Raw genomic sequence first — 21,257 nt, 5'->3', positions numbered from 1 at the left:
ATATTGTGTTCAGGACCAGGGAGAGACTAGAGTTACTAGTTATGCTATCACCTTCGGAACAGATATAGTTTTCTTTTCTCATTTTTCTAGATCCTAGTTTGCACAGTTCCAGAAGGGAGAGTCTCATAGCTTGCAATCAGTAACGAAGTGCAGCATACAATTTCGCAAGGCGCGGGAACAGCTTTTAATAACTTCAGGATGCCCTATTGTATCCAATGCCCTCTCAACACTAAAGCCCCCGGTAAGTGCAAGGATTTCCACAACAGGAGCCCCATTCGTTATTGTTCGGGACCCCAATACGAGAACTCATACGGAGATTGGGATCGTCGATCCTGGAAACCGTGTCCTTGATCGTAGATACCGCATGGACCCAATCTAGCCAAACAAGCACGACAAGCTCAAACAACCATGAACTCCCAAGGTCCCCCAGTGCAACCAAGTCATCTTGGCAGAGCATGCCAAGAGGGGGCAACGGAACACCTGTGTCTTGGCAGGTTACTCCCTGGCGCTCAAGGTCCTAATGGCCGGACCATTAGCAACAGCAGGGGCGAAAAAGGCTATGGCGAATGCTTCAAGGCCAACTGATCTCAGCCGCAATAGGCGAGACAAAATCGAAAAAAAAGAAAAAAAAGCTGCTGGGAACCTTGAGGAAAGCCAAGGCTTACATCGGCTTTCTCCGACCTCGAAGGCAAGAAATGCCATCGTTGTATAAAATGACGGGACAAGGCTCTTGATCACCATGATACATTCTATTCTATTCTATTAAGGAATATCAAGACTGAACATGTTGCCCGAGCAAGGTGCGACTGTCTCGGATTCGAGTAGGGTTCCCCCTAGCGAAAAGAGAGAGGCCGATGTCCAAGCCACGTCGTCTGGCAGTGAACCTCCCCACGATCCTCATGTGGTAGACGTACGCGACACCGATGACACAACGTATTTCTACAACACAAACAAGGACAAGGTTCGGCCTTTGACTGCAGAGGCCGAGGGAAGACTGGTCCGCAAGAACTTCTGGTGTCTACTGAGCCAAACATGGTGGATCTCCTTCCTTATTCACCTTGACAAGTCGACCCTGTCCCAGGCTAGCACTATGGGCATCTTCAAAGATGTCCAGATGTCCAAAAACGAGTACAACGATCTATTTGTCCTATTCTATGCAGGATACCTTGTCGCTCTTTGGCCAGGTGCTTGGATATCGCAACGTGTTGGACACAAGTACTTTATTACGGGGTCATTGTTCCTCTGGGCCTTGTTACTTGGAGTCCACCCTGCAGTCAAAACCGGTAAACAGATGATGGCTGTGCGGTTTCTACTTGGAATGGTTAGTACATCCTCTCGAGCTTTATTGATTCATGAGCTAACCTTTGCAGACCGAGTCCCAGATTGTTCCCTCAACCGCCGTGCTTCATCAAGCGTTTTTCCCTCCGAAGAAGAGTCCATGGGTGCAGCTCCTATGGTGGGCATTCGGAAGCATGGCAAATGTGATGTTGACAATGATTGCCTACAAACTCATCGTTGATGACAATGCGGGAGTCCTGGCTGGGAGTATCAACTCATGGAAATGGCTTCATATAATCTGTGCTGTTTTGACCTTCGCCATCTTCATTCCTCTCGTGATATTTTTGCCAAACTCGCCACTCGATGCTAAATGGCTTTCCACCGAAGAGAAGGTCCACACGATCCAACTCATTCGCGAGACTCACGCTGGAGTCACAAATTCGACATTCAAGTGGTCGCAGGTGCGGGAATCTTTTACTGACTTTAAGAGTTGGCTATTCATGTGAGACACTTTCCCGCTTATCTTTCTGTCATATTAACTAATAATGTTCTTCTCAGCTTGCACATGTTCTTCAATGAGCTCCCTAACAACACATCCCAACAGCTCCCGCTTATCGTCGTCGGGTTTGGCTTCACTCCAGCCGAGAGTGCCTTATTCAATATTATAAAGCCAATTTGGGGATTCATTTTGATTATCGGATCCGCGCTCCTGCTTTATAGTACACGGCTCGGTACAGGGTATACGTGTGCTATATCCTATATTCCTTGCTTTGTTGGCGGCATCATTGAGGTAAGTGAATGCATCTTTGGCGTCTTTAGTCTGTTTAATTGTCTTATTGATTCTTTCACAGCTGGCATCTCCATGGTCAAACAAAGTGGCCCTGGTAGTTGGTACCCAAATATCTACATTCAAGCCATCTTACCTTCTCGGTCTCAGTTGGGCTGGAACGACAACAACCGGGCACACAAAGAAGCTCTGCCTAATGACTTCTTGTATTGTCGCTGCTTCTGTTGCAAACATGATATCCCCCGAGTTAGTCTAACCTCAAGACGCTTTCTAAGGAACACAGTACTGACATGAGATATAGATTCTGGCAATCAAAATACAAACCTCGTTATGTCTTACCCTGGGCCTTCATGACTGCATTCTGGTTGATCTCACCTGCGATGTGCATTCTCATTCGATTTTACCTACAACGGGAAAACAGACGCCGAGAGCGACTTCTCGCTGAATCCGATACGGATTCTGACAAAGATGAAGTGATTGATACTGGCGGCCAGATCGTCCACATTGGTGATCGTGATCTTGATAAGACTGATCGGGAAAATTTGAAGTTTATGTATCCCCTGTAACCTTTTACCTTGTTATCCCTAAAGTCCAGGGGCTTGGAAACTGTCGCATGGGTATATTGAAAATGGTATTATGTGAAGCAATTCACTGCTGGGAAAAATAGAGGAAAGGAAACATTGCGCGTTGCGCAATCTACCTAGGTAGATATAGATATGAGCACATTTTGCAATAGAACTTTCTAATATCTACAATGTAGCTAATAAAATCGATCTGAAATACGCTGTTATACATCTACTTCTGAGCGGAACAAGCATGGCATCGAACGCGGCATGCTACGACAACGATATATGCAAGTTATAGTTATTTTTCTTTGCTTGTTTTTGAAATTTTCTTTTTAATTTGGACAAGATTGTATTGGCAAAAAGTAAATATATAAATGAACTTTTTGTACTTCAATCAGTCATACAAAAAATTGTGGATGTAGCTTGCAAATGACAAATGGGATGGAGATAAGATAATGTACGCCCCTAAGCGCCAGAAGGGTATGTAGAGCGAGAACGATTCCATATGAGAAAAAGGATAGACTTTGTTAGCACGATACGACCGGCCACGAACAAGGAAGGGCAGCGAGTCCCCCTTTGCAAAGTGAAGACTGTAGACCACCCTTGTTTAGCAGTAGATCCATTGTTCAGAGAGATTTCGGACCTTTGTAGAATCTGCATGGTCAGAAACAAAAAAATGAAAATGACGAAAGAAATAGAAAAGTAAATAATGAAAAAAAAAAAAAAATGAAAAAGTAATGAGACCCGGCGACGATAGATAGAGAGTTCCCTGTAACGCCGGGCACAGGAATTTAACGGCAAGAGAAAATAGGGAATGTTTTTCGATCGTGAATGTTCAGTGGGAATTCAAAGATTCCCTCCAGTGTGGCGATGTACCTGCAAAAGTTAGTTTAATTCCGCAAAGTTGATGCATTATACACTCACAATGTGCGCCCATCAGCGCCCCAGCCGACTCCAGCAGTAGAACCTGGCTCCTCGGCGCCGCAGCCATTGATTGAATTTCGATCGGGGAGGTCGTTGATTATGTTTCTGATCCAGCGGGGAGAATGTGTCTGCTCAAACCCAAGAAGCTGTTGGCGATGCCGTTGTTCCCTTTCAAATGAGCGGTTGTGTACCTCATTGGCAATCTGGCGCTGACGCCGAAGCCGCTCAGCAGCGACATTGGCACGAATCTCATATGTGGTGAGGCGTGAAGTATCATATCTTCTTTCCGCTCCAGTTTGTGATCGTTCGATGCGTCGGGGAATGGAGCTTGATCGCTGGGATCGGTGGTTCAAGCCCTGCATGTCTAGACTTGGATTAGAAGGTCCAGTCGCTTCAGTTGGAAAGCTAGTTTCGTTGTTGGCCGCTTCAGGATCCGCACCACCCCGATATATAATTTCCGAAATTTCCGACCTAAGGGGTGTAAGCTCTGAATGTGAGGTGGAATAACTGAGCGTGATGCCCGATTGGCGATCATGGTGTGAGGACGGCGCTTCCGAAGGTCGACTCCCTTGAGATACCACCACCGAGCCCTGGCGTCTTGGATTGGATACAGTGCGGCCCAGATGGCTATCTCGGGAGTCATCAGAAGAATCATAGCGATGCAGCGGCGAAGTAGGACGATGAGTGCGAGTGGTACCATCTGTGGAACCGTGATTTTGCGGCCGATCCACTAATTGAGGTGGAAAGTTTGCCCTAGCCGGGCGCTCTGGTCGTTCAGTAAGTCCTTCTTCCAGCCGCGATGTCCAGCGTGCTGTGTTCAAAAACTCCATAATCAACCTTTCTCTCTCGGTAAGATCTTGAATCAAAGACTCTCGCAGAGACGAACGCTCCGTTTGCTCCCCGTTCCGTTCCATCGGAAAATCTTCGTTGTCGAGTCTCACTCGTGGTGGCGTCTCCAGAAGATCATCTCCCAGCGGGTGCCGTTCAAGGTTCTCTGTCGAAAAGTCCGTGTACACTTCCTCCAATTGTGGATCATCAGAATCCAAATGGAGGATTTGCCTGCGCATAAAATGTTGGCGAACGTCGGCCACACCGGCTCTGCCGTGGCCCTCCAGCCATACAAGAAGGTCCCATGGCTCCGGCGAAAATGCCAAACAACGAACGGCACCGCCCTCGGCGCATGATCTTGACGCCGGGAATTGACAAAGAACAGCGGAGTCGTCTTCGGAGTCGCCAAAGTTCTTGTAGATGGTCTCGACGTCGATGATTGTGATAATTCCAGATTGGGATCCGATGGCGCACAAGCGACTGGATGGCGAGAAAGCGACAGTGAAGCAGCACGCATCATCCGCGCGCAGACCAATGTTCATCTCCAGACGATTGATAAGCTCCCATTCCCACCCCGTGAGCTTCTCTCCAGATTCAGTTGTCCCAGATGATTCCAAATCACGAGTGATTTCATAAAAGTAGGCGTGGTTCTCATCCCCTACTGCCGTGAGCAGTTTAGAATCCGGGGAAATTGTCGCATAGTTCATACAAGTCGGATGATGAAGGACCTTCAAGACTTTCGCGCGAGTCAGTGAATACACGGTGACTGTCCGATCATTATTGCTATTCATATGAGTTAGCATGATCAGCACAAGCTAGTTTTCCGACCAGCGCCCACCTCAGAACCACGATATCTTCATCCGCTAAGTCCTCGCTGCCACCATAGAAACGATGGATGGTCACTGAATTGACAATGCTCCCACCAAACCTGTGGAGCTCTACTTCGGGGGATGATCTGCTGCTTCGATAGCGGGTTGACGCATATTCACCATTAAAATCGCCCGAAGTCATGCCTGACGGTGGGTCGAGATCGGGGGGCAGCGCAATATCTACATCAGTCTGGAAGGGCGCATCGCCATGGACCTGCATTCCGCCATCACCGATGCGAATGAAAGCACATTCGCCATTTTCCGGGCCCCCCACTACTATCCAACCGTGTCCAGCGACCAGACAGCGCGGTTCAAATGGGATCACCGCTACACTCTCGCGCTTTTGTACCGATATGTGTATTGAATACACGATTCTCTCGACGACGACATAAATGCGATCGGGGTCAGCAGTACTAATGTAGTTGCGAAGCTGTGTGTGACTAAAGCAGAGCTCTCTTAGGTTAGGTTGCGCACGGTAGATAAGCGGGTTGATCAACGAACAAGTTGGGGATCTTGAACGGGAAGAAGCGTCGCTTGGTCGGAAGGATGAGAGCCTCGGTTGGGCGATGTCTAAGACACGTTAGAGTTATTCCGATAGTGGGATGCACCAGGCTCTCACAGCAGAGTGTCCGAGGTCATGGTGGATAGAGCTAAGCCAGAGATGACATTGTTCGAGCGGGGAAGTTTTGAAGACTAAGAGAAACGGGGGTCCCCGTTGGAGTACGGTCAACTTGACAAGTTTTGTTTAGGACACTTTTGTTTTTTTGGTTCTTCTTGGATAAATTTCCTTTTGAATAGTCTGTGCTCTGCAGTGTTCAGAGTCAAACTGCCCAGATTGCTTTCATTGGATGACGTAAGACATAGGACTGGGACAAAAAGCCGGGGAACTGCAAATTCCAACGAATGCGGTTGGACTTGTCACCCCGGAACCGGCCTTTGTCATTCATGATGATGCACTACATTGTTTATATGGTTTGATATTTTTTTTTGCTTACTTTTACCCGTGAATATCCTTGAAGATCCTATATACTTCCGAGGTCCTATAGTGCATAATATTCTCCGTGTTGCCACCTAAGTCCACTCCCAGTCTCAACGATCTGGACCAGGAATTGTTTTTCCCCCAAAGTACATGAACTGTCATTAATCATCTAGATTCAGGCGTACTTTTAGCTCTATTATCAATCTCAATCTTGTCTCAGGTTCAGCCAAATCAAGGAAGGGGAGTTTGCCGACCAGGTCACACGACACGTTGAGAGTATGACTGGTTCACCCACTGAAGATACACGATCGTCACAACTATTACGAGGAAGAAATGCTTATTGCGACAGCCATTTTGCATGGTGTTTGCATATATATACAACACCACACCGTATATATGGGCCTCGGGAGTAGTTCGGAGTTGTTCAGTCTTTGCCACAGCGGAATGATATGCCATTGAACTGCCCTTTTGAGATGGGTTATAAGGAATAATCAAGCGGATTACTGAATGAACTGTATGAGGTATACATGCTTCTTATATGCTCCATAGTCTATACCCTCCATATATCCCAGTATATCCCATTATCACAGTATCCCAAATCCCATTGTATACCGGCGTATACGGCACAAGGCGGTGAGCTCGGGTACCTAGGAGGCCATAGACGGCGACTCCCTTCCTGATTGGTCAGATCCCGTGATTCTACCAACTTCGACGGGCCGAAGCTCTCCGTGCAATTTCTATTTCCTTTTCCCCTTCTTTCCGATTCCATCTCTCCATCTCCATCTCCATCTCCATCTCTTCAATCCCTCCTGTCCTTTATTACTTCACGATTGAGTCGTTGGAGTTTCTCTTTTTCTCTTTTTATTAATTAATTTATCACAATGCTTCCTCGCACAATTACTCGCGCAGTAAGCTTTCCCTTTCCCCCGAAAAATCCAACGCGTCACAGGTCACTGACTCAAAGTCTCTCACAGCTCCCGCGCGCTTCTTTTGCTCGCACTCCTGCCTCCAGACTCCCTGCCTCATTCCGGAGATGGAACTCCACAGAGGGTGGTGAGGAGAAGGTGAAGGGCCAGGTCATCGGTATTGATCTCGGTAAGTGCTGGCGCGAGATAAAAATCAACTTTTAATGACGGCAGTATTCTAACATTGTTGATTATAGGTACCACTAACTCCGCCGTCGCTGTTATGGAGGGCAAGGCCGCTAAGATCATTGAGAACGCCGAAGGTACGTGAGAAGAAATTTCAACTCCTGCGGACAAGTGGTCAGAGCTTTGGAGCTGGAATGCAGGAGACTTTCACCCACGGTCTGATGGGCTCAAATGGAATTGAAAACTAACTCAATTTGTAAACAGGTGCTCGCACTACTCCCTCCGTTGTTGGTTTCGCCCAGGATGGCGAGCGCTTGGTCGGTATTGCCGCTAAGCGTCAGGCGGTTGTCAACCCCGAGAACACTCTGTTCGCTACTAAGCGTCTGATTGGTCGCAAGTACACCGATATTGAGGTTCAGCGTGACATTAAGGAGGTTCCCTACAAGATCGTCCAGCACACCAACGGTGACGCCTGGGTTGAGGCCCGTGGCCAGAAGTACTCTCCTTCCCAGGTTGGTGGCTTTGTCCTCAACAAGATGAAGGAGACCGCCGAGGCCTACCTCGGCAAGCCCGTTAAGAACGCCGTTGTTACTGTGCCCGCATACTTCAACGACTCTCAGCGTCAGGCTACCAAGGATGCTGGTCAGATTGCCGGCCTGAACGTTCTCCGTGTCGTCAACGAGCCTACCGCTGCTGCTCTTGCCTACGGTATGGAGAAGGAGGCTGACCGTGTCGTCGCTGTCTACGATCTTGGTGGTGGTACCTTCGATATCTCCGTCCTTGAGATCCAGAAGGGTGTCTTCGAGGTCAAGTCCACCAACGGTGACACCCACCTTGGTGGTGAGGATTTCGATATTCACCTCGTCCGCAACATTGTCGCCGAGTTCAAGAAGGAGACCGGTGTCGACCTTACCGGTGACCGTATGGCCATCCAGCGTATCCGTGAGGCCGCCGAGAAGGCCAAGATTGAGCTGTCCTCTTCCCTCCAGACTGAGATCAGGTAAGCATTGCGAATTCCGGAACAGATTAAAAAGGCAATATCTAATCATTATCTCACACAGTCTTCCCTTCATCACTGCCGGCGCCAGCGGTGCCTTGCACATCACCCAAAAGATGACCCGTTCTCAGCTCGAGGCTCTGGTCGAACCCCTTATCGGCCGCACCACTGAGCCCGTCCGCAAGGCCCTGAAGGATGCCAACCTCCAGTCTGGCGACATTCAGGATATTATCCTGGTCGGTGGTATGACCCGTATGCCCAAGGTCACTGAGTCCGTCAAGTCCATCTTCGGCCGTGAGCCCTCCAAGTCCGTCAACCCTGACGAGGCTGTTGCCATCGGTGCCGCTATTCAGGGTGCCGTCCTGGCTGGTGAGGTTACTGATGTCCTCCTGCTCGATGTCACTCCTCTTTCCCTCGGTATCGAGACCCTCGGCGGTGTCTTCACCCGTCTGATCAACCGCAACACCACCATCCCCACCAAGAAGTCTCAGACCTTCTCCACCGCTGCTGACATGCAGACCGCTGTCGAGATCAAGGTCTACCAGGGTGAGCGTGAGCTCGTCCGTGACAACAAGATGCTGGGCAACTTCCAGCTTGTTGGCATCCCCCCGCTCACCGCGGTGTCCCCCAGATCGAGGTCACCTTCGACATTGACGCTGACTCCATCGTCCACGTCAACGCCAAGGACAAGTCTACCAACAAGGACCAGTCCATCACCATTGCCTCCGGTTCCGGTCTTTCCGATGCCGAGATCCAGTCCATGGTCGAGGAGTCCGAGAAGTACGCTGAGACTGATAAGGAGCGCAAGTCCGCCATTGAGGCCGCCAACCGCGCCGACAGCGTCCTGAACGATACCGAGAAGGCCCTCAAGGACTTCGAGGACCGTCTTGACAAGGCTGAGGCCGAGACCATCAAGGAGAAGATTGCTACTCTCCGTGAGTTCGTTGTCAAGAGCCAGTCCGGCGAGAGCACCACCACTGCTGAGGAGCTCAAGGAGAAGGTCGACGACCTCCAGACTGCCAGCTTGACCCTCTTCGACAAGATGCACAAGGCCAACAACGAGCAGCAGCAACAGCAGCAGCAGCAGCAGGGTGGTGAGCAGCAGGGTGAGAACAAGCAGTAAATGCTCTTCCCTCTATAACTGCCACACCTGAACCGTAAATGGTTCCTGTATTTTTCTATCAATTTCCTTTTACGTTTTTTTCCTTTGTGTTCAGAGACTCCTTGATTTTTGCATCTCCTTTCCTCCCATTTACCTGTACACATACTTTCAAGGCCCTTTTTACCCCTTTGCGTTTTCCGGTGTATCGGTGTTTAACTACCACACCCATGTATGATCCTATATTCCTTTCTCTTCTGCCCTCGTGCCACTGTTCGGGTTATCGCCTGGAAGCGGCCATGTCGGGATTGTCTACAATTGTATTTAATGACATTACGGCAGGGTGGCCACAAAAAAGGATGTGGTAGGCTTTGGTTTTCCTTGGCATGTGACAATAGAAATCGGACAATTCTCCTCTCGCTTCACAATTGTTTTCTTCCAACTCCCAACTGTAGGATCTAGTTGTATCAACGTTATCAAGCAACGTGCATGTGTACATATGTAGTTTTCACCTATCTGCCAGTGACACGCGTAGTTGGACCATTTGCTGCCTCGCGGATGCAGACGTAGCTGCTTTCGGCCTATCAGCTTCCAACCTACATACACACGTACATGTAGGTACTTGATACCGGCCAATCCAGACTTTATAAGCACAGAGGCAAACAACACACTGCTCGAGTCTCACTGCAATATGATAGGCTTGCTCACTTTGTAGCATCTACGCCGTTTCCCCTCACACACTGCATATGGTATGATTATATGGTGTTGGAACCATAATAGTACAAACGTCGCCCGCTTATATGGCCTCTGTCCTTGACGACGTAGGACCATAAATCCGATTCATTTGGGTGAATATGACACAAGGGACATTATATTTAAGACAACACTTCGATGTCTTTTTTTAGATGTCTTTCTCCCTTCTCCGTGTTACAGCTAGAAAGGCATGAAAAAAGGCAGTAAAAAGCCTAAAACTTTCTGCGGAGTAATGAATGTATAACCAGGGATATATAACCAGGGATGTAACAACCAATGAAAGCAATAGCGGCCAAGCTGACCATGATTACGATGTACATAGCTAGTGGTAGCAGTGACTACTATTATTGTCCGAGATGCATTTTAACGCGTTTAATAACAAGCATATTACTGGACTCACAACATCATGTCCATCGCAAAGTCAAATATCTGGAGCGATGACAACGATGATAGGCCAGGAGCTCCCAACTGGCGCACGGGTTTTGACCCTTAGTCCCACCAGAACATACGTTGAGCCAGTCACCCGAAAGTGTATGGCTTTCAATCTAATCTATTAATTTAATTCTGGCGTCTGCGCATCCACTTTGCTACCATCGTACAAGGTTTGAAATGCAGCCCATTTGGTTAGACCAATCGTCTCTACGGAGTATAGTCTCCTCATCCTTGCATTATCCACCGAGAATTAAGGCTAGTTTACCTTGTACTCTTACTAACTAGTGATAGTGACTCGGTCGAGAGGAGCTAGGACTGTAGAAGGTGTGACAGGGGGGCTATAACGGAGTAGCTAGGGCTAGGTACAATATTCATCGATGTAGGTAAAGGGTAAGTTTCTGCAAGCTTCTATTGTGTGTCCCTTGTGTCCCCTTAACTCTAACAATGCATGCTTAACCTTAGGACAATTGCCCTTGATATATTGCATTTTGATAGGAACAAAGGAAAAACAAGATTTGGCCTACATTAAAACAACACGAGAAAAGCAACGTCTTGCCAGCAGGCCAATCTGGACTCGAGCCGGTGGTGACAGAGCGAAGCAATCGTGCAGGCTTCCCTGCAGCGGTGCGGTCGAGCAGCAAATCATCATTGTACACACCAGTTGGGCTGCCACAGTGGGTCTTTTTCCAAGGACGATGTCTGTAAATAATAATTATTTCTAATAAGATTGATTATACTCCGTATACGAGGCTTTGTGGGGATGCAGGACATTTGAAATAGACAAAGGGAGAGATGACTGATACACTATGGTACCTTCTATCATCCTAGATTTGTAAGTATAACTAGATTGAATATTGTATACATCTGAAGTGTAAGATGACTATTAAATTAAATCTCAGTGCAACTACTCCGTAGAAAATTTTCAAATGCCCACATAACTTCCCTCTCGGCGATTCGTCGATCACTTCTTGTGTGAGACCATCTGCGTTAGCGTGCCCCTAGTACGTATGATTATTTCCATTTCCCCACTCTGTTGACAGGGTGTTTTTTTCTTTCTTGTTCTAGGGCTCTTGTTTCCCTTTTTGCAATTTGATTCCCTTTACAAGCTAAGCCCTGGCGTTTGCTGCAGACCCATAACCATACCTCAGAGAAAATATACCGAAGTCACTTGAGCAGAAAATCCATACAGGACCCATACTCTAGCTTATGTACAACAACAGTTTGGAGACACTAAATATGTGGATTGACCTTTCCTTGATTTCTAATCCCCGGGCTTTGAAAATATTATTACATAGCTATAATGTCTTTGTTATTGGTCTTGATTGTATACATAGGGAGTAGTCAGGACACTAGGACTGGGGTAGGTTTAATTAGAAGGAGATACATAACAAATCAAATAGATTGATGCCACCAGACAATAATATGTGGAGAGCAATGTAGACAAGAATGGTACCGGGAACGGAGTACACAAGAAGTGTCGACATTTCAAGATCCAATGTAATTCTTCCCGCTTCTATGGCTACCATGGAACTTCTCAGGAACAAGTTCTCCCCCCTGTGTTACATAATGATCTCCAGGATGAGTACACCCTTGGCAGTAATGGGGGTAGATCTGTTGCTTATTATTGGACAGTTCATTCCCGAATTAGTTAACTGGCAGATGGAAAAACTTCAATCGCAGAGGCTCTGATTCGAGGCTTTGACTATCAAGTTTAACTTTGTTTTAGGGTCAACTTTGAAGAGATACATAAATCGTCGATAATATACTATAATAAGGTAAGTTACTCCTATTTTCTCCGGGGAAAAGGACCTAAAATTATTGAAAATATTATTGAAACCTGTACCCATTACTTATATTACTTTGGAATTATAGTCGATCTGCTCGGACCAATGACGCTCATAGGGTGACTGCAGTCAGAAATTTTTAGACTTGTCATGTTTAGAGTCTCCCCCCTGAAGATGTCAAGTGACTATTTATTTTTATTTTTTTTTCAATTTGGAGATGCCGATCATTGGTCCGGTAGATTAGTCTCCATTCTGATCCAAAGGAAATGAACTTTAGGGCGATGATTGCGATTTGATTACATGCTAGCGTCCTGCGGATTCCATGGATTGACTTCTCTTTTCAGGTTTGGGGCTCCATCGATCAGGGAAATTAAAAAAAAACATTGTATTTTTGTACATTGTATGTTTAGTATAATTTGATGTTACTAGTATTCCTTTATTATACATCCAATATTCTATTCAATAATATATATAGTACTAGATATGTCTACGATCAATCACAATATCCCCTGAGACGATCCCCTTACGCCGTTACGGGAGTTTTCAAGATAACGGGGGTGCAGAAGGGTCACGCTAGTGGAAAGAGTCATTTCTTATTTTCTATTATTATATTATTTGACATTTTTATTTTATTTATTTTCCACTGTTTTTCACTGTTTTCACTATTTTTCCAATATTTTATTATAGATTATAGTTAGCTCCAAGGTCTGAATGTCAATCCTTTCCAAACCGTCGACCCATAGATCGGAGATGGGTCCCTTTCGATTGTCTCATCCTGTTTTCTTTTTTTTCTCTTTTCCCTTTTTGACTTCTTCATACTCTTCTTCTTCTTTTGGTGGAGGGCTTTAAACTGTATAACCTCTAGCACCTCCCCCATCAAATAACAATGACAACTGCACAGCCGGTGCATCACTCTGGCCCCGATAGTGGTATACCCGGCCATCTCGTCAACCATCTTCCTCGCTATCATCCCATTGCCATGAATCCGAATCCGCCTCCACACCAAATGCCACCTCCGGAGCAGATGGTGCAGAGCCACCATTTCCGTCATTTCGCGCCGCCCATGCATGAACATCATCCCCCGCCGGGAGTACCACCTGTACACAGTCCAGCTTCTTTGGAACATATTGAAGCTCGACTCCGGCATCTAGAGCACGAGGAAATGGCCCGGAATGCAACCCGTAGTCGCATTTTAGCAATGCGTAAGCATGAAGACGAGGAATTTCGGTCAATGACGGAGCGAGCCGAAGCAGAGGAAGAGGTAAGACCGAAGTTTGATACCCATTTGGGGAATTGGAATTCTAAAATAAGCTTCACAGGACCTTCGAAGACAACGCAAGAAGTTAAAGAGAGAGTCCATGGGCCTGGGGCTCAATGCCGCGGGTGACTCGCCGCCTCTACGGCCCACACCACCTCGCCGATTATCAGAGACCAGTGCAGCAACAACATTGGCTTTCTTCAAACAGCAGAGTCCCCCCGAGCCCCGTCAAGCACCTCTTCCACCTTCATCTCAGGCACCACCCCCCTCGATGCCACCACCCCATATGCACGCCCAACCTCATCATCAAGCTCCCCCGCCTCCCCCACCATCTCAACATCAACACCCAATGCTTCCCCATGAGTCAATACACAGCGCGGGCTCCATCCGCCGCAAGCAAAAATACACCATCAAAAATGTAGAAGCATGGGGCGAACGCCACGGCCGCCCAGCAGCCCACGACCCATCCGGGCGAGCGTTGTGGAAGCGACCCTCTGACGGAAGTCTAGTATATCTCACCTGCCCGATCCACGGCTGCGGGAAATCCGACTTCGTCACCCTGCACGGCTTCATGTGCCATCTCACCAAGAAACACAAAGACCGAACTCTGGGCAGCCAGTCCCGCGCTCTCGAAGTCTGCGGTGTAGTCTACGACCCGAACGCTCCGCTCCCGCCAGTCATGAACAGCCACCGGGCCTCAACAGAAGGAAGCCCATTGGGCTCTATTGCCATGGACCACGACGGCGACCGGCACTACGAGGACATGGACTCGGATTCCGAGGGCGAGCTCGAACGCGAAGGCTCCTACCAAGTGAAAACCGAAGTTCTAGATCGGTTCATGCCCGACGCAGAGGGTACGCCCATCGAGTCTGCTGCGGCAACACCACCAAAGCATGTAGTCAACGGATCAACCAAGCAGTCCATCTCGTCTATTATCGACCGCACACCTGAAACAGAAAGAGAGGTGTTGGCGACACTTCCACCATCAGAGTCTGGTATCCAGGGTCCATCACCTACACCGACTGAGTCGTCTGTGCCGTCGAAGCGCAAGTACGAATTCTCGCCGCCAGCGGCGGAAAAAGAAAATGCGGAGCCTTAGTGGTGTCCTTGCGGAGTAATGTTTATCTTCAATGTCGATTTCCGCCGGCAATACATATATACACCTACATAATTTCTTGAGCGTCTACGGATATTAGCGCTCTCGATATGATAATCAACTGCATCATGTTACTCCTATATCTCTTGTTCTCGTATCTGGGTTTTAGAATGCTGTCTGAGAGCACGTGTCATTTCTAGATACCCTTTCGTTATACCTGGGTGGTCCTCGAGTCTTCCATTTCGTTTGAATACAGCAGCTTGATGTTGCGCGTGATCATCATATAATATTTCTATAACTCATTGCATACCAAGCATACCTAGTTCATCCATATATGTCTACTGCAGCCAATATCCTCTCACTGTGTAACATTTAGCAAAGTAAATGAAAACGCATAGTCAATTTTTGTTGTTGTTACACTTGTGAACTTAGCACGAAATTTCCAGCGGGTTGAGGTACGAAAATAGGATATTGTACCGCAAAGAGAGCCTTGCCTACTCGAAAGCACCGTTCGTTCTTTTCTCCCTATCAATGTGGGATGGGGTGGCTGCTGTAACTGCAAATATTTCGAGATCTCGGTGATATCATTGCAATATAGTACACACTCACAAAGCGCAAACAAACCAATTATCCGCCTAAAAATCCGACATCGTTTGAAGAAGATCCCCAGCAAACGTTGTGCGCTTCATGGTTGGTCTCTTAGACATGCTGCCTTCGTTCTGATCTCTGTTAGTCGTGCAACTGAACGAGCAGGTAGCACACGTGTACACATGGTTGCGAAAGTACTGAACTCCGGGGACGATTGTTAGAGGAACAAAACATTACAAGCTAAACTCGAGACATCTTTGAAGGGGAATCAAGCTGACATGAATATGAATATAGGTTTCGGACTTCTGATATGGATGAATGTTTCGATGTGATTGATATCTCTGGGATCCCATAAACTACTGAACATACTCCAAACCACCAATGAAGCTTGCCGGCGTTATTAGCAGGGGCATCGGAGGCAGCCTTCGTCTTCTGCAGTCTCGGCAGCCCACTACGCGTATCCTCACCCGAAGATCTCGCCAGGATAACTACGAGAGCTTCCAGCCTGAAGAATGATCTTCTCATCCCGCAGACCACGCTGATATCTCTTACTCTCAGACCATAACCTTAAGGGGTATTTCGTTAAAGGTGTAGTTGCGGCCATCTCACTGTACCTTGTACCTGGTGTAAAAGGGGAGCTTGAGCCTCTTAAGTTAGCTATATACAGTACCTAAACAGCATGCATCCCCCAGATACAAATGAACAAATCCACCCATATGTACTTAAGTTGTATCTACAGCTGTATTCTATTTATCCTTTGCCAATATCAAATGTACCAAATATCCAGACCCGCTCTTCAGTCCCTCCCCAAGCACATCATCACTCAACCTCCAAACCCGAAACTCCCGCATCGTCTCCCTGAGCCAAGTCTCAAACACATCGGGCGACCGCTGCTGCTGCGCGATAATGCAAACCGTCGGCTTGCGGCGCGGGCAATGTTCCTCAGAACCTGCCACATACGCCGGCCGGAGTCGACAGATCTCGGCGCAGGTGCGCACAAACGGCGCCACGAGTGCTTCATTGTAGATGCAGTCACAGGAAAGGAGAAGGTCGAAGCCTTTATCTTCCTCTCCTTCTTCCTCTCCATCTTGGCCATGAGACTCGTCGGGATCCATACATTCCTTTAGTGAGGCGGCCTGGTCAGTCTCCCAGTCTAGGGTTGTGAAGGAGATATTATCAACAGGCTTGGTGGTCAAGCTTGGCTTTGATTTGGATGATTTGGATCCCTTGCTCTTGCCTTTTGCTTTACTGTTGCTGTTGCTAGAAGAGACAGGGACGGACGCATTGGCGTCAAGATTCGTCCGGAACAACTTGCGCACGTATTCCTGGTCTGTGGCGATGTAGTGGCGCACGGAGGGCGCCAGTACGAGTGCGACTAGTGCGGAGATCCCGGTGCCGAGTTCGGCGACTGTTGAAGTCTGGCTAAGGAGGGCGTTTGTCCAGAGCGGGTTTGAGGGATTGGTTATCCATTCTGCGAATAGGGGGGTAATTTTCCATAGAACTGAGCTTGCAGGGTTAGTACATATCTAATTTCGGGATGAATCGTTATTGATTGCAGTGATCGTGAAAGCGGGTGGTGTTTTGTGGATTGGTCGGGAAGTCGCCAAGGTATCCCGAGGTATGAATAAGGGAAAAGCCAAGGGATAGCAGAGCAGGTGACAATTCGACCTCGTGTTTGGGGAGAAAAGCACACAATGTGACAGTGTTAGGGTCCGAGTCTCCGAGTCAAATGAGACATTCGTTCCGAGAGCCGAGGCACAGACAAAAGGATTTGACGCCTCGACCCTCGGACTGGTCTGGGCATTTCGGACTCGGGTAAAAGACCTGCGGAGGAGTCCGTGCTTGGGTTTGTGTCTCTGGGGATTCCGGGGACAAATCATAAAGGAACTGGTGCAGATCACGGGAGCTCCTATGTGCTGGCCCGGAGTCCGTACTTACCGGCGCCTGTAGTTCCCCCCGCTCGATGGGAGGAGAGTAATGATGGTGATTGATGGATTGTATATTCATTGCCATTGATAGAGATCTCTACTGATGGTGCACGGGGATTGAGCATCCCTAGGTTGTTGCTTTGGATGTCTTGTGCGTAGAGGAGAAATGATTCTATATGTTGTAGTAAGTTCAGTGAGTGACCGTACTTGGGATATCTCGTATGCGGGGGTGGCGTACCCTCATCCACGTCGATTACCTCTTCGCCATTGGCGAGTAAGTCGATGAGTTGGTCCATGAGTTCAAAGTTGATACTATGTACTCCGTATCCATGGATGTTTTATGGATGGTTTATGGAAGGGAATATTTTGTTTGGTTATGATTATTTTTGATGGATCACGGGACCAGGGATATAACTTGGATATGGAATATAAAACATAAAATATCCCTAAGATGTACTCCGTACTATTGATACTATTATTTATCCTAATTTTGATCGTTTATAGTTCTCCGGATATAAGCTATGACTATAAAATAATTGTTGGGAAACCCAACAGAAAAGGGAAAACGGGAACTGATCTACCGGTAAATAAGGACCTCAAAATGTGAATAGTAACAGCTTCACGAACATACTATGGCGAAATATCTAATTTCAAATGAGATATTAAATTCTGACACTAGAAGAAAAATTAATTAAAAAAAAATTAAACGAAGAAGAGCTCCGTGCGAAGTTGTACAACATATGTATGTCCAAAGTACTCAATATCAACCCGAAAAACCTTGGACCTCCTGCGTCATTTGCCGAAGACCAGCCACATATCCAACCTTCCAAGACTAACTTTCTCCTCTTCTTCCTCGGTGAATGCTCAGATCATAACTATAATACTCCCATTTCTTCCTTGACTTGGTAAGTTCTCCATTCTAGCTCCTGCTATAGCTTCCTACAGCTCTTGTGTCTTTTCCCATTCCTAGCTCCGTGCTATTCCCGCACTAGCTAACCTCCCCCCCCCCTTCGAGTAGAGGACCTTTTCTTTGATCCTCCATACTCCGGCTCCTTCTGCTTTTCCTTTGAGCAAGCCATACCGTCAATATGTCGGTGCAAAACATCCACCTCCAGCCGCGCATGGTCAAGAAGGGCCCCTTCTCGGTCGAGGCGCCCGGGTACGAGCGCGTACCCGGTGAGACAATCCCCCGTCGACACCCCAAGGCCAAGGACGGCCTTATTACGACCCTCGAAGATGTCTCTACCACCTACGAGAATATGCGCCGATCCGCTCGCGTCTTTGGCAACTCCAAAGCTGTCGGCAGTCGCCAGCTAATCAAAACCCATGTGGAGAACAAGAAGGTCAAGAAGATCGTGGATGGTGTTGAGCAGGAGGTCGACAAGAAGTGGACCTATTTCGAAATGAGTGGTTATACCTACAAGTCTTTCCTCGAGTATGAGAAGCTCTGCCTGGAGCTTGGTAGCGGTCTCCGCAAGCTGGGCTTCGAGAAGGACAGCAGAATCCACCTCTTCGGTGCGACAAGGTAAGAGACACATTGCGCCTCCAAAGAGATCCGGGGGCAGGATGACTGACTTGATTGTCTTTGATAGCGCACACTGGCTGGCCATGTCACACGGTTCGTTTACCCTTATTTTCCTCCGCGATGCGCGAACAAACCCTAACCGACTATTACAGGCGCTGCCTCTCAGTCCGTGACCATTGTGACCGCATACGATACCCTAGGCGAGGAGGGCCTAAAGCACTCTATCGTTCAAACCGGCAGCACTGCCATCTTCCTCGACCCCGGCTTGCTGAAGTCGCTCATCAGCATCCTCCGCAGCGTGCCCTCAATCAAGCACATTATCTACAACACCGACACGGAAATCGACCAGAAGCTTCTTGATCAGTTACACAGCGAGTTTATCCACATCAACGTGCAGAGCATCGAGGATTTGCGCAAGCAGGGCGAGGAGAACCCCGTGGAGCCTGTTCCCCCCAAGCCGGAGGACTTGTGCTGTATCATGTACACCTCGGGCACAACAGGCCCACCGAAGGGTGTGCCATTGACCCATGCTAACGTGATCGCTGCTAGTAAGTTGGAAAGAACCCTCGGGACCACTGTCTATTAAGCTAATGTATCGCAATAGCTGCTGGTGTTCACGCCGTCATCGGTCCCTGCATCAACCACACGGACTCCCTCCTGACCTACCTTCCTCAATCTCACATTCTGGAATTCATGTTTGAGAACCTGTGCTTGTTCTGGGGTGGTACCATGGGATATGGAAACCCCCGAACATTGTCCGATGCCTCTATGCGGAACTGCCTGGGCGACATCAAGGAGTTCAAGCCTACCGTTCTGGTCGGTGTTCCGGCCGTGTGGGAGTCAGTGAAGAAGGGTGTCTTGGCCAACCTAAACAAGGCCAGCTTCCTGGTCAAGGGTATGTTCTGGGGTGCCATGTCAGCCAAGAGTTTCCTCATGAGCACCGGCTTCCCTGGCTCGAGCCTGGGTGCCTCGGTTTTGGACGCCGTTGTCTTCAAAAAGCTAAAGGAGGCAACCGGAGGCAGACTCCGTGTCGTCATGAACGGTGGTGGCCCCGTCTCCAAGGACACCCAGAAGTTCTTGTCCATGGCTATCGCCCCCATGGTTAGCGGTTACGGTCTAACCGAGACCTCTGCCATGGGTGCCCTGAACGACCCCTTGGCCTGGAACCCCGATGCTTTGGGTGAGGTTCCCGCCTCGATCGAGGTCAAGCTTGTTGACTTCCCCGATGCTGGATACCTGACCTCGAACAACCCCCCCTCAGGGTGAGATTTTCATCCGCGGTGGCAGTGTGACCTCGGGCTACTACGACAATGAGGAGGAGACCAAGGCTGCGATCACTGAGGATGGCTGGTTCATGACTGGTGACATCGGCGAGTTCGATCGCAACGGCCACCTTAATATCATTGACCGCAAGAAGAACCTGGTCAAGACCCTGAACGGTGAATACATCGCTCTTGAGAAGCTCGAGTCTGTCTACCGCTCGTCTCCTGTGGTTGGCAACATCTGTGTCTACGCTGCTCAGGACCAAGACAAGCCCGTTGCAATCATTGTCCCCGTCGAGGCGACACTGAAGAAGCTTGCCCACGAGAACGGCGTCAAGGGTGACACCCTCGAGTCCCTCGTTCACGACGAAAAGCTCAACAAGATTGTCTTGCAGCAGCTGCAGGCCACCGGCCGCGCGGGTGGCTTGAGGGGCATTGAGATTATTAACGGTGTTGTGCTATCCGACGATGAGTGGACCCCGCAAAACGTAAGTGATTCTCAAGCTATCTGGAGTACATACTTTACTAACAAGACATTAGGGCTTCATGACCGCTGCGCAAAAACTCCAGCGCAAGAAGATTCTCGCTCGCTACGAGTCCGAAATCAGCAAGGCCTACGGCAAGAAATAAAAGAAGCGTGTCAAGCTTCATTTGGATTCCCTAGTTTCATGCTTGTTTTTTTCTTCTATTTTATTTTCCCTGCTGTATTTGCTTGCGCTTTGAGACCCTCTCTGTTATTTTTCACTCCAATTTATGATTGCCTTTCTCTCGACTCTTGCTCTTATTGATATTTTTTTATTTCTGCCACCATGTAGACAATATAGTAACTAATCAATGTGGACATGAACTGACCGGCATCGCGACGGATTTGTTTTCTATCATAATCTACACATTTAGCCCTGGAGCCTCATCTTATTCTACAGAAAGCTTCTTTGATTGGCCATGAACCGCTTTTTTCACACCCTCTAAAGGATCTGTTGGTCCAGGAATGGTTCTTAGTATAGACTCCCTATAACTGAAACTTAATGATATTGATAAACATTACCTTAAAGTGGTTGGAACATATAGCTACATCCAAAGATGTGTTTAATGACCGCTTTATCCAGCCATCTACTTGCAGCGAACCTGTCATATACGCAAAAGTACAAGTACACATGCATGTAGCAGTGCCTCTGTCCAAAGTACCTCGGTACCTCACTTATCAGCCACAGTT

The 21,257-nt window shown here is 48.1% G+C and overlaps 6 protein-coding genes across 6 annotated transcripts; 4 read left to right on the top strand and 2 right to left on the bottom strand.

The window, feature by feature from the left end:
• Positions 1 to 784: 784 nt before the first annotated feature.
• On the top strand, positions 785 to 2,631 carry N7471_011358 (putative allantoate permease of the major facilitator superfamily; the record flags this gene model as incomplete). The annotated part of the gene is made up of 5 exons (XM_057284077.1): positions 785 to 1,321; positions 1,371 to 1,780; positions 1,837 to 2,068; positions 2,130 to 2,311; positions 2,367 to 2,631. The coding sequence occupies 5 exons, from the start codon at positions 785 to 787 to the stop codon at positions 2,629 to 2,631; spliced, it is 1,626 nt and encodes a 541-aa protein (XP_057130343.1).
• A 791-nt stretch (positions 2,632 to 3,422) lies between these two features.
• On the bottom strand, positions 3,423 to 5,891 carry N7471_011357 (uncharacterized protein; the record flags this gene model as incomplete). The annotated part of the gene is made up of 5 exons (XM_057284076.1): positions 3,423 to 3,507; positions 3,556 to 5,166; positions 5,222 to 5,692; positions 5,754 to 5,822; positions 5,872 to 5,891. 5 exons carry the CDS (start codon positions 5,889 to 5,891, stop codon positions 3,423 to 3,425), a joined length of 2,256 nt encoding a protein of 751 aa, XP_057130342.1.
• A 1,117-nt stretch (positions 5,892 to 7,008) lies between these two features.
• N7471_011356 (Hsp70 family protein) lies at positions 7,009 to 9,442 on the top strand (the record flags this gene model as incomplete). The annotated part of the gene is given in 6 exon segments (XM_057284075.1): positions 7,009 to 7,139; positions 7,206 to 7,326; positions 7,394 to 7,459; positions 7,587 to 8,322; positions 8,384 to 8,939; positions 8,951 to 9,442. The coding sequence occupies 6 exon segments, from the start codon at positions 7,113 to 7,115 to the stop codon at positions 9,440 to 9,442; spliced, it is 1,998 nt and encodes a 665-aa protein (XP_057130341.1). The 5' UTR covers positions 7,009 to 7,112.
• Positions 9,443 to 13,273: 3,831 nt separating this feature from the next.
• Positions 13,274 to 14,744, top strand: N7471_011355 (uncharacterized protein; the record flags this gene model as incomplete). Its single annotated transcript, XM_057284074.1, has 2 exons — positions 13,274 to 13,648; positions 13,707 to 14,744. The coding sequence occupies 2 exons, from the start codon at positions 13,274 to 13,276 to the stop codon at positions 14,742 to 14,744; spliced, it is 1,413 nt and encodes a 470-aa protein (XP_057130340.1).
• A 1,331-nt stretch (positions 14,745 to 16,075) lies between these two features.
• Positions 16,076 to 17,553, bottom strand: N7471_011354 (S-adenosylmethionine-dependent methyltransferase; the record flags this gene model as incomplete). Its single annotated transcript, XM_057284073.1, has 3 exons — positions 16,076 to 16,830; positions 17,268 to 17,429; positions 17,496 to 17,553. The coding sequence occupies 3 exons, from the start codon at positions 17,551 to 17,553 to the stop codon at positions 16,076 to 16,078; spliced, it is 975 nt and encodes a 324-aa protein (XP_057130339.1).
• Positions 17,554 to 18,055: 502 nt separating this feature from the next.
• faa4 (long-chain fatty acid-CoA ligase FAA1) lies at positions 18,056 to 20,895 on the top strand. The gene is made up of 7 exons (XM_057284072.1): positions 18,056 to 18,162; positions 18,276 to 18,782; positions 18,850 to 18,875; positions 18,935 to 19,330; positions 19,387 to 20,044; positions 20,070 to 20,532; positions 20,585 to 20,895. Exons 2-7 carry the CDS (start codon positions 18,346 to 18,348, stop codon positions 20,672 to 20,674), a joined length of 2,070 nt encoding a protein of 689 aa, XP_057130338.1. The 5' UTR covers positions 18,056 to 18,162; positions 18,276 to 18,345; the 3' UTR covers positions 20,675 to 20,895.
• The last annotated feature ends 362 nt before the right edge of the window (positions 20,896 to 21,257 follow it).

Source organism: Penicillium samsonianum (genome assembly GCF_028829775.1).
Source record: "Penicillium samsonianum strain IBT 33392 chromosome Unknown utg000007l_segment0_segment0, whole genome shotgun sequence".
Classification (NCBI taxonomy): Eukaryota; Fungi; Ascomycota; class Eurotiomycetes; order Eurotiales; family Aspergillaceae; genus Penicillium; species Penicillium samsonianum.
This window is presented reverse-complemented; position numbering and strand designations above follow the sequence as displayed.